Consider the following 12,442-nt stretch of genomic DNA (forward strand, 5'->3'; position numbering starts at 1 on the left):
TATGTGTCTCAATTTTTTCTAGTGTCGAATAGTCTTAGTTATTGGCCGTTGAAAAGCAGTGTACCGGTAGTGGCGTTTTGGCCGTTTAAGGGTTAAATAATTAAAGGATTTAGAACATTTTAAACTTAAATTTAAAGAGATTCCAATGAATTTCAAAACATTATAAATATTTTAAGAAGTTTAAAAAATATATCACAAGGAATGTTTAATATTTAAAAGTTTCAAAGGAATTTTGAATGAAGTTTCCAAGAATTTGGAATATTTTTGATAACATTTAAAAAGATTCCAAGGAATTTTATATGTATTTCCGTAATTTAATGGAATTTCAAAGGATTTTAAATTTTCAAACTAAATTTTTAAAAGATTCCAAGGAATTTTTAATTTTTCTCCGTAATTTAATGGGATTTCAAAGGATATGCAATATTTCAGGAACATTTAAAAGATTCTAAGAAATTTTAATTTTATTTCAGTATTGTAACAGAATTTTAAAGGAGTTGGAACATTTCTAATTAAAAATTTTAAAAATTCCAAGAAATATTTGATTAATTTTAATTATTTGAAGGGATTCCAAAGAATTTTAAATGTTTTATGATGCATTAAAACACTCCAAAGAATTTTATTTTTATTTCAGTAATTTAATGGAATTTCAGAGAATTTTGAAAATTGCTAATGATATTTTAAAAGATTTCAAGGAACTTTTAATTAATTTTAATAATTTAATGGAATTTCAATGGATTTGAACATTTTCTAACAAAATTTTAAAAGATTCCAAGAAATTTTTAACTGATTTCAGTAATTTAATGAGATTTCAGAGGATATGAAATATTTGAGGAAATTTTCAAAGATTCTAAGGAATTTTAGATTTATTTTAGTATTCTAATTAAATCTAAATATTAAATAAAATAATTAAAGGATTTAGAAAATTTTAAACTTAAAATTAAAGAAATTTCAAAAGATTATAAACATTTTAAGAAATTAAAAAAATATATTACAAGGAATGTTTAATATTTAAAAAGTTTCAAAGGAACTTTTAATTGGTTTCAATAATTTAATAGAGTTCCAAGGATTAAAAATATTTTTGATAAAATTAAAAAATATTCCAACGAATTTTATATTGAATTCAGTAATTTAATGGGATTTTAAAGGATTTGAAATATTTAAGAAATTTTAAAAGATTCCAAAAAAATTGTAATTGAAATTAATAATTTAAAGAGATTTCAAAATATTTTTAATATTTGAGGGAGTTTTAAAATATTCCAAGGTATTTTTAAATGATTTCACTCGTTTAATGTGATTGCAAAAGATTTGAAATATATTAACAAATTTTCAAAGGACTTCAAATATTTTGGAGTATTTTTAATAGATTTTTATATTTGTAAGTGATTCTAAAGTATTTTTGAAACATTTTAGGATATTTTGAAAATATCCAACTCATTTCTAAAAATCTTTAAAAATTCCAATATTAAAGAAAAATGTATGATAAAGAGATTTCGAAATATTTTAAGGTATTTGAAAAGATTCCAAGAAATTTTCAATTTATTTGAGTAATTTAATGGGATTTCAAAGGATTTGAAATATATTAGGAAATTTTAAATTATTCCGAGAAATTCTTTAATTATTTAAGTAATTTCGTGGAATTTCAAAGGATTACATTTAAAAAAAATTAAAACTGAATAAATTCCAAGGAATTTTCAATTTATTTCAATTATTTGAAGGGATTTCAAAAGATTTCAAGTATTTTAGGGTTATTTAAAAGATTTATATTTTCAAGTATTTTAAAAGATTCCAAGAAATTTCGAGTTTATTTGAGTACTTTAATGGTATTTCAAATGATTTTTAATATTTTAACGTATTTTGAAAGATTCTAAGAATTTAGAAAATTTCTTTAAAAACATTTCAAGAAATTTCAAAGGATTTCAAATATTTTAAGATAATTTAAAAGATTCAAAGGAATTTTCAATTGATTACTATAATATTCAAGTCATTACGAAGAATTTTAAAGATTTTATTTTTGTTTTTAATGAAGGCATTTCATCAGATTTTATAAAAATTTTAATGGATTTTAAAATATTCCACTGAAGTTGTAATTGATTTCAATAATGTTAAGGGATTTAATAGAATTTCAATTTTTAGAGTTTTTTAAAAGTTTCCAAGGGATTAAAAAATTGATTTCAGTAATATAATTGAATTTATTTGGACATAAAATATGTTAGGAAATTTTAAAGATTCCACCAAATTTAAAACTGATTCCAGTAATTTAATGGAATTTTCGATGATTCGGAAAATTTTTAATAGAATTTCGAAAGATTCCAAGGAATTTTTTGTTGATTTCAATAATTTGAAGGGATTTCAAAACATCACAACTTTTTTAGGGTATTTAAAAAGTTTCCAAGGAATTAAAAAATGTATTTCAGTGATATAATGGTATTTCAAAGAATTTGAAAAATTTTTATATATAAATTTCAAAAGATATTAAATATCTTAAGGTTTTTAGAAATATTGTAATGACTTTTAAATTTATTTCAATATTTTAACAGGATTTTAAAGGAATTGCCTTAAAAGATTCCAGGGAATTTTATATTTATATCAATAATTTAATGGACTCTCAGAGGATTTGAAAATTTTTAAATGATCTCTTATTATTATTATTATATCATTATTAATGGAATTTGAAGAAATTTTAAATATATTTTAGGAAATTTTAAAAGATTTCAAGGAATTTTTAAACGATTTCAATAATTTGAAGTGATTTCTAAATATTTGTAATAGTTTAAGATATTTTAAAAGATTCCATGGAATTTTAAATTGATTTCAGTGATTTAATGAGATTTTAAAGTGTTAGAAATATGCGAAATTTTAAAATATTTTAAGTATTTTTAAATTGATTTCGAGCATTTTAATGGATTTAAAAATATTTGAAATATTTTACTGTATTTCAAAAGATTTTAGGGTAGTTTTAATAAAAAATCCAAGGTATTTTAAACTTCTTCAAATAATTTCAAGGAACTTAAAAAATTTTACAGGATTTGAAATCATTGACGGAAATTTTAATAGATTCAAATAATTTGAAGTGATTCAAAAGAATTTTAGAGATTTTAAGGTATTTAAAAAAAGTTAAAGCTAGTTTCAAGATTTCATCGAATTCTTTTGAATTCCCTTAAATTTTTCGCATCTCATTTTAAACTGAATAAATTTGATTAATAATTCAACATTTTTTTGTTGCTATAAAATTACTCAAGTTTTTTAAATTCATCTTCTTATGAATCGAATTCTTCTGATTTTTTTTTATTCAAAAGAATATTAGTCATATTATTAAGTTTAGTTATTTTTTCTGTTAAAATTGATAAATTTTAAGTTAAAATTGTTTTATTCCTTTTATGAAAGATTCTATATTATAAACTATACAAAATTAGAATTTGTGTCTTTAAAATTAGTGAAAATGAAAAATTAATTGGGATAAAATCAGGGATTTTTGAATAAATTAAGTTTTTTGACGACCTTTTTTCAAGGTTCTAATCATATTTTATCTCGGAAGTTGATTCGGAGATTTTTTCTGATGGGGTGGACGAAATCTTGCTGATGCCAATAAAAATTAGAAGTGAGTCGGAGGATTCTCTCGACATGGACGAGGTACCAAGAATATCGATTCCTGACGAAGGATTTGGAGACGGAGCTCTTTGTTTGGTGTGTTTTTTTACCAGCAAATTATTTTGCATTTTAAAAATTATTATTTGGGTAGTCTAAGAAAAGTTCGAAAAAAAATGCATGCATGTTAGATGGGCCGCAATGCGAGAGCCTGTAACTGGAAAGTCCGGGTTCGATTCCCGTAGTCGGAATCGTCTGCCAATTTTTTAATTTTTTTAATTCAATGCACTACAAAGTTAACTTAATGCAACCAAAAATGTTAATTTTAAACCATTTTTTATTTGAGAAATATTCCTTACACAATTCTTTGTCATAAAAATTACTTTTTACTCTAATTAAAAAATATGGATAAAATAATAATAGAAAATGTCTTTTATTTATATTCTATTTAAATATGATCTTTACTGTTTCCTTATATTTGAATATTTATTTTATTCGTGTTATATTATTTTTATATTTTTTATCGCATATAACAACATAATAACTAAAATGTAAATATTCAACTAAATGAAGAATAATGAGAATTTTCTATAAAGGAAACTTTCCTTGGAGTAGAAGTGGTAAAGGTATAAAAAATGGTTAAAACTGAATTTTTTTGCTTGATTTCAATAAATTTAGTAGTAATTTGTCATAAAAAATTTGAATCAAAGAAAATGAAATGATTCTCGCAAGCCTATTTTCGGAAACAAAAAACAACTTACTTACTTGACTTATTAATTGACATTTTTAATCGATTAATTTACTTTAAAATGAATCTATTGTTATATTTTTAATGAAATACAGTGAAGTAAACCATAAACAGCCTTAAATATAATAAAAAGAACCATTTTTTTGCAAAAAGGAGATTTGAAAATCCCTATTTTTTTAATTCTGTCAATAATCTTGAAAAAAATTATTTCAAAACAAAACAAAGCAGATTACATAAAGCGCAATTCGAACGTCTTTCGTCCGGCGTTTAAATCCGTCAGTAGCACTCCCGGAGTTGTAAGCGAAAGGTCTGGGCTCGATTCTTGTTGCCTGCATTTTTGGCCAATTTTTTTTCAATCCTTTTTTTTTAACTAAATAATTATATTTTCTCTTCCTTTTGGAAGGTGTGCAATGGATCAAATTTGGGACCATTTATACTTCTTGAATGTCACAACTGCGAAGAGGTCTACCATCCTCTTTGTCATCAACCCCCAGTCACTGAAATTGATATCTATGATCCGGAATTAATTTGGTTTTGTGGAAATTGCACTCAAACGGACAAGAAAAAAAACTGAACACCTACTCAAAAAAGGCAGTTCAGAGAAAATCCGTCGAGGGCTCCAATAGGAACAAATCCCAGAATCATAAACGAAAAATTGAAGAGACCTGAAAAAAGAACTATTAATTTGTTTATATTTATTTACTAATTATTCAATTGCTAATTCATTTTCCATTAAAAGATTTCTCACACTTTCTAGATTTTTTTTCTCTCAAGTATATGGAAATATATTTTTCTCATCCATTTTAGGTATGGAACCCTATTTTCAGTTCCTAAGTAATTTAAATGACGATATTTGTAAAATAATTCTTGGAAATTAGAATACGGATATTGTCAACTTGAAAGCTGTGCGCATGCGCCAATCTGACGCGGCGACCGTGAATTCAAAGACTCCCAAGAATTGAAAGAAATTCAGAAAAATTTCAGAAAAATTCCAGAAAAGAAAATGCAAAGGATTCAAGAACATTGAAGTGCACTCAAAATTATTGAAAATGATAATAAAATGTAAAGACATGAATCACTTTTAAGTGAATTAAAAAAAAACTGAAGAAAATTCAGAGGATTTCAAGCAAATTCAGTAGAATTGAAAAAAAATCAAACAAATTAGAAAATTTTAAACAATTTAGCAGAATTCAAAAGAATAAAACCCAGTAAATGTAAAAAAACGGATTAATCCGGATTCAACAGGGATTTCAGATTCCAATTCCTTTGAATTCTTTTAAATCTTTTTTTATTTACTGGGAAAGAATTTAAAGAAATTAAATGGAATTTATCTCAGCACAAAAGAATTCAAAAGAATAAAACCCAGTAAATGTAAGGAAAATGGATCAATCCAGATCTAATATGGATTTCAGATTCCAATTCCTTTAAATTCTTTTTAACTTTTTTCATTTATCGGGAAAATTTTTTTATAAATTAAAAGGAATTTAACTTAGCCCAAAAGTATTTAAAAGAATAATAACATTTTTTATGAATCCAGAAGAAAAACATTAAATTTGTATTTAAGAATGAAGCTCGAGGAAACAAAAAATCTCAAGAATTCACAAAAATTTAAGTAAATTTAAGAAAATCGTGGAAAGTAAGAGGAATTCAAGAAAATGCAATAGAATTCAAGAAGACTTTAAAGAATACAAAAAATTAAAAGAACTAAACAATATTTATGTGAATACGAAATAATTTTAAAAAATTTAATTAATTCAGTGAAATTTAAGTGAATGCAGAAAAATTGAAGGAAATTCAGAGAAATCCAAACGCATTTAATGAATACAAAGGAATTCCAAGAATTAAAAATTTTAATATATCGGAATTCAAAATAATTCAAATGAATTTAAGTAAATACAAAAGAATTTAAGTGAATTTAATATAATTCAAGTAAATTTGGATGAATCTGCATGAATGAAATTTAGAAGAATATTAGAAGGTTCTAAAGAATTCCAAAAATCCAAAAAATTCTACAAAGTTCAAGGAAAATAAAAAAAAAATCTCAAGAACTCACCAAAATTCAAGCAAATTCAGAAAAAAAATTAAGGAAAGTAAAAGTAAATCAAGACATTTCAACAGAATTCAAAGAGAATTAAAACAAGTCAAACAAATTCCAAAAAACTTAACACTATTTAAGTGAGTTCAAAATAATTAAAAATAATCAAAGAATTCAATGAAATTTAAGTGAATTCAGAGAAATTGAAGGAAATTAGGAGAAATCCAAACAGATTTAACTGAATGTAAAAGAATCCAAAAAATTGAACAAAATATTAAAAACATATCTGATTTCAAAATAATTTAAGTGAATTTAAAAGAATTTAAGCGAATTCAAAACAGTTAGATATGATTAAAAATTCAAAGAATTCAAGTACATTAAAAAGAGCTGAATGATTTTTTATGAATCCACAACAATTTAATTAAATTCAGATGAATTCACACGAATTAAACTCCGTAGAATAGAAGAAGATTCTAAAGAATTACAAATATCCAAAAAATTCTACAAGTTCAAGGGTGTTTAAAAAATCTCAAGAATTCACGAAAATTCCAGTTTTAGAAAAAAAATCAAGGAAAATTAGGGGAATTAAAGCAAAATCAATGGAATTCAAAGAGACTTTAAAAAATTCAAATACAAAACGATTTAACGAAAACGAAATTATTCTATGAAATTCAAAGGAATACACAGAATTAAAAAAAGCAACAGAAAAAAACCATGCATTACAATTATAGTAGAAATGAAGCGAATTTAGAAGATTACAAGGGAATTTAATTTAGAAGGACTGAAAAAAATAAAAAAGACTTTAAAAGTATCTAAAGAATTCTATAAAATTCACGTGGATGCAAAGGAATTCAAAAGAGTACTTGTATGACAAAATTCAAAAGAAACTAAAAAGTTTAAAGAGAATTAGGTGAATTCAGATAAATATAAGTAAATTCGGAGGAATTCAAGCAAGCTCAAAAAATCCTTTGGTATACCTTCAAAATGATTAAAATTTATTGAAAATTCTTTGGAATATTTTTGAGAACCATAAATTGTTTAAAAACCCTTTGACCCTTAAAATGAGTTGAAATCCGTTTAATCTTCTAAAAATTCCCTGGAATTTTTTTAAATACCCTGAAATCTTTAAAATACTTTGGTATCCTTTCAAATGATAGAAATATATTTTTAAAAATCCTTGGAATATTTTTAAAAACCATAAAATGTTTAAAATCCTGTGACCCATAAAATGGTGTGAACTCCGTAAAAATCCCTATAATTTGTAAAATGCCCTAAAAGCTTTCAAATTCTTAGGTAACCCTTCAAATGTTTGAAATATATTTAGAATTACTTGAAAGATTTAAAAATACCTTTAAGTATTTAAAATCCTTTAACCTTTGAGATTTTTTGAAATATCTTGAAACTTTTGAAAATTCTCTTTAAAAAATGTTTAAAATACCCTAAAACCTTTTCTTATCCCTTCAAAAAAAATTAAATCTATAAAAAAATTCCTTGCAACCTTTCCAGGTTTTCCTAACCTACACGGTAACCCTGGAAATTGTATCCAAAAATGTTTGTAATTTTTCAAACATTTTGCAAAATATACTGTAAAATCAGAATAAAGTTATATCAAATTAAAATCAAAAATAATTCTAAAAAACTTCTTTGAAATTGCAATACAGGTGTCGTAAACTCGAAACTCTTGCGCATGCGTCACTCAGTAGCGGCGCCACCTTATATCAGGGGCGTTGGTACTTTTCAATAAATTTATATTATTTTATTGAAAGTTTACAACAGTCCCAATATTTGGCCAGTTGCGAGAAAAACGACTTTAAAGTTTTTCCAACTGGTAGAGCGCAGCTCAGGCGGTAGTAAGCCGAGTTTGTAGCCGAAGGTTGTGGGCTCGACTCTCGCTGCCTAAATTTTTTTCCAATTTTTTTTTTGTATTTTATTGATTAAAATGTTCAAATATTCAATTCTTTTAAGATTATGCAAAAATAAACATTTTAAATATGTTTCATGAAGTGATCAATGCAAATATTCCTTCGTTCTTCCTAGTTAAAAATTTCGAATCCGGACATTCTGCAAAAGCAAGATCCTGCTTTCGCGTTGATCGAACTTTTATCAGATTATAGGAACTTTTCTCTCGTTTCCGTTCGGCTCGACCCGAACATAACCGGGGTTGAGTTCGACGTACGTTTGCGGCGTTTGTTGCTCTCTATTAGGGTCAAGCGAGTTCAATTGCCTTGGAAGCAGTACTAACTTTGAAGCTGCCCGACATCGATCACTCTCACTCTAATTGATTTGATCATAAAAAAGAGCGTTAGAAAATCCCGTACCTCGAAGCGTCGTCTTTAATGGACCGTAACTGACGACGCACTTAAAGTTGCTTCTTACGAACCAACGTCTTCTTTTCTTCTTTTCAAACTTACCTTGCAGCTTCAACTCGAATTCAAACAAAAAATATCTTTCTTTGGATCCATAATTTTTGTAACTAAAGTTCATGACTTGCATTTGCAGCCAGAAGGTTGCGGGTTCGATTCTCACTGTCACACTTTTTTTCAATATTTTTTTGTATTTTATTCATTTTAATATTAAATTCCCTTAACTTTTTTTTGTAATTATGTACAAATAAAATATTTTAATACTTTTTTACTTGGGCGTCATGAGCTTTATTTAAAAAAATTATTAATCCAAACACCAACCTGACAAATGTGCTTCGATTGCTAAAACAGTATTCAAAAAATCGTTTCTCACAGATATGTTTTATTCGCTTTTTGCGTAACCTCATACATTTTCTTTGATTTTTAAAACACAGGTCGCATTTTATACTCCCTTACAGGGGAGGCCCCAACCCTTCGGAATTTTATTTTTCAATTATTCTCCTTCCAGTAATTGATAATTACCAAATTTGTAATATGCGAAAGTGAAAAGATACGCTTTTCAGCCATCCTCAGTAAAAACGGTTTTAAAACGCATGCACGTTACATGGGCTGCTCTCTGGGAGTCTTTGGACTCCCTCTTAGGTCAGGTAGTTTATAAAAAAAATTACGGCAACAGGAATCGAACCCGGACTTTCCGCTTATAAATTCGGGCCACTACTCTCGCATCGCGGTCCATGTAACAACGGGAGGAGTAGGAATCTAAACCAAATTCCGAAGGATTTAGGTTCCCCTTGTTAAGTCTTTATTCATCATTCGCTCGTTAGTTGACAATCTCAAATAAATATTTTTATAATAAGAGCAATGGTTGTCGAATAGGCGACACTACAATGCTTCACGGCCTTAAAGTTCCTCTTACTCTTCAAACTTCATTTTCACACTTTAATCTCATTTATTTTCGCAATTTCACTCCCATTGGCAAATAGCTTCTTTAGGAGTACGACAAAATTTAAAATCATCACTTTTTAAATTTAAAAAAAATTATAATTAATTTCGAATTGATAGATATCCAGCTTGGTTATCCACGCTCGAAAAAAAATGTTTATACATTTCTTGCTTGCAGTGTTTTTTAATTTTCTTGGGTGGCAATTTTTTTTTACAACCTTGAATGTCAAAAAAGTCTTCCCAATATTCTCAGAGTTTAATTAATCATTTTCTAAAAGAGAATTCCTACTTAATGAAACCAAAATTATATTTATTAAAAATAATTTTCTGTTCCAAGCAAGAATTTTATTTATTAACAACATTTTTTATTATTTCTTTTATTATTATTATTTTTTATATTATTTTTAAATTCAAACGAATTGTGATCAAGGACATGAAATCAAGTAAAAATGACAAAATATGGAATACTTACATTTTCACTGAAAAAATAATTTTCCGCTAAAAAAAAATAAGTTTTAACAAAATAGTGAAGTTCTTAACAAACAAAAAAACGCAAATTTGAAAAAAATACATAAATTTTAAGTTCATTGAGACAAATTTTCACCAGAAAAATATATTCTTAAATTTTTAGGCAAGAAAATATAAATTTAACAAACAAAAAGAAAGAAAGAATTTTCAAGAAAATAGTTAAATTTTCAATTAAAATCTAGAACCTGCAACCAGAAAACAGAATTTTTAAGTAAGTAGTTGAATTTTCATCTAAAAAAGATAAATCTCAGTAAAAAAAATTAATTATTCACGCAAAAAACCATATGTTTGAAAATATACATAAATTTTTAATTCAGCAAGACAAATTTTCGACAAAAAAATATATAGTTAAATTTTTATTTAGGGAAATTAAATTTTAAAAAAAGAAACAAACTTACAAGAAAACAGTAATAAGCCGGTAGCTCAGGCGGCAGAGCTTCGGCTTTATAGCCGAAAGGTTGCGTGTTCGATTCTCGCTGCCTACACTTTTTTAAATTGCATTTTTTATTTAATAAAATCTTTTCAGATATAATTTCCTTCAATAATCTTGTAAAATGATGATAATAATAATTTTTATAATGCCTTATTTTACGAAAAAACGGATTTTTTTTGTTTATTTTATCACGTTTTTTTTGTAATAAAAATTATTTTCTATAAAGGTTACCAATTACCTTTATAATGTTTACCAATTATATTTTAAATTATAAGTATGAAAGAGGTTTTTTAAACCTTGTATTTAGAAAATGTACAAAAAATAAATTTGTTCGCGAAAAACATTAAGATTTTAAAAAAATTTTTTTTTTTTTGTAAAAAAGGCATTAAAAAAATTATTCGTATAATTTTTTAAGATTCTTGAAAAAAATTAAAATTATAAAGACTTTAGTAAATAAAAAAAAAATTGGGGCTGCGAGAATCGAACTTGCAACATTTCCACATTGAAGCCTAAACCTTACGTTGCGGGAAAAGAGGAACTCTCTTTTAAAAAACGGGGGAATAGAGGAAATAGTGTGAAGACTGTAATTAAATAAAAAATTACTCGATTTAAAAGGTTTTCACGAAATTAGAATTTTCAAAATTTCCCTGAATTTATGGAACTTAATTTTGCCATCCTCCCTCTTTTATGAAAGAATTGTTTTTAATCGCAGACTTGTCTATTTATTATGAAGCGCCACGAAGAGACAGTCAGCCTAATTCTCAAGGGAGTGGTCATGCCAAACAACTGACATCAATTAAATAGAACTTGTAACACGTGTCAAGGGTATCAACTCTTTGACACCGCGCTCTCTGGCACCAAGAAGCTCTTGCACCATACTTTGTACGAAAGAGAAATAAAATATCTCGACAATCAGACGTATAAATATTCCTCAAATTCTGTTTTCAATAATATTTAATTTTGCCAATTTACCTAATTCTGGTTTCTCCGAATTACCTTTTGTTTTAATTTTTATTTTTCATAGTTACCATTTCTCAGAATTTGGATGTTTGCCAATAATCACATAACCTAAAATTCATTTAACCGAAACGCCATTTGTCAGAATCTAACAAGGCTTCAGGCATTCTGATTGGCTGATTCGAATTTCGCGGCACTATTCAACCAATCTGATTGATGGGCGCCATTTTAGGCGTCCGGCGGTTTCGGTTTATTCAATTTTAGGTTATGTTTTCATACGGAAAAATAAAAATTGGGTAACTGGGTAAAATGGCACATAGGATCAATAAAAATTATAGCAAATCGCTATTCTGTTAAATGATTTTAGGTAAAATAAATTTTAGAGCAGTAGAATTTGGGAAATATTTATGCTCCTCCTTGACGATCGACACTGAGTTTCCCCGAAAATATTAAAAAATTATAAACCCCTGGAAGGCAGAAAAAAGGCAGTGGAAATGTTAGAAAATCATATTTGAAAAAGTTGAAACACAAACTTGACAACTTTTTGTGATTACACTGATTGAACGATTCCAAAATTTTATAAGTTTGTGCAGTAAATTGAGCTGATTCCATTTCGCATTGAATTTTCGCCCCTCAGAGTCGATCGTTCACAAGAAAATGATTAAGATTAAAGGCGCATTTTAATCAAAAGTACTAAGTGTTTAGGGGCCATCCTCAAATTTCGCAACATATTTTTGATTATTTTTTACCCCTCCCCCATGTAAAGTCTTTCATTATAAATCTTACAAATAAAAAAATTTTCAACTGTACATCTTAAAAATTGAATTACATATTCAAAAAAAAGTTATAAT

At 26.3% G+C, this 12,442-nt stretch overlaps 2 protein-coding genes across 3 annotated transcripts in view; one reads left to right on the forward strand and one right to left on the reverse strand.

Moving 5' to 3' along the window:
- The window catches only part of LOC117172486 (integrator complex subunit 12-like), a 7,755-nt gene extending 2,828 nt beyond the window's left edge, over positions 1-4,927 (forward strand). The window contains exons 3-4 of the mRNA XM_033360474.1: positions 3,536-3,684; positions 4,737-4,927. Of these exons, the coding sequence (XP_033216365.1) occupies positions 3,536-3,684; positions 4,737-4,907 (320 nt within the window). The 3' untranslated portion in view covers positions 4,908-4,927. The remainder of the gene's footprint in view (positions 1-3,535; positions 3,685-4,736) is intronic.
- LOC117172484 (post-GPI attachment to proteins factor 2-like) overlaps positions 4,545-12,442 on the reverse strand; it is a 59,058-nt gene continuing 51,160 nt past the window's right edge. Inside the window, exons 5-6 of one of the 2 annotated variants that reach the window (XM_033360473.1) lie at positions 4,916-4,998; positions 4,546-4,843 (exon numbers count right to left, since the gene is read on the reverse strand). In XM_033360473.1, coding sequence (XP_033216364.1) covers positions 4,916-4,998 — 83 coding nt within the window. In that variant the 3' untranslated portion in view covers positions 4,546-4,843. Of the gene's footprint in view, positions 4,999-12,442 lie in introns of both variants that reach the window. The other variant, XM_033360472.1, reaches the window with a different exon arrangement.

This window comes from Belonocnema kinseyi, chromosome 5 (genome assembly GCF_010883055.1).
Source record: "Belonocnema kinseyi isolate 2016_QV_RU_SX_M_011 chromosome 5, B_treatae_v1, whole genome shotgun sequence".
Lineage (NCBI taxonomy): Eukaryota > Metazoa > Arthropoda > Insecta > Hymenoptera > Cynipidae > Belonocnema > Belonocnema kinseyi.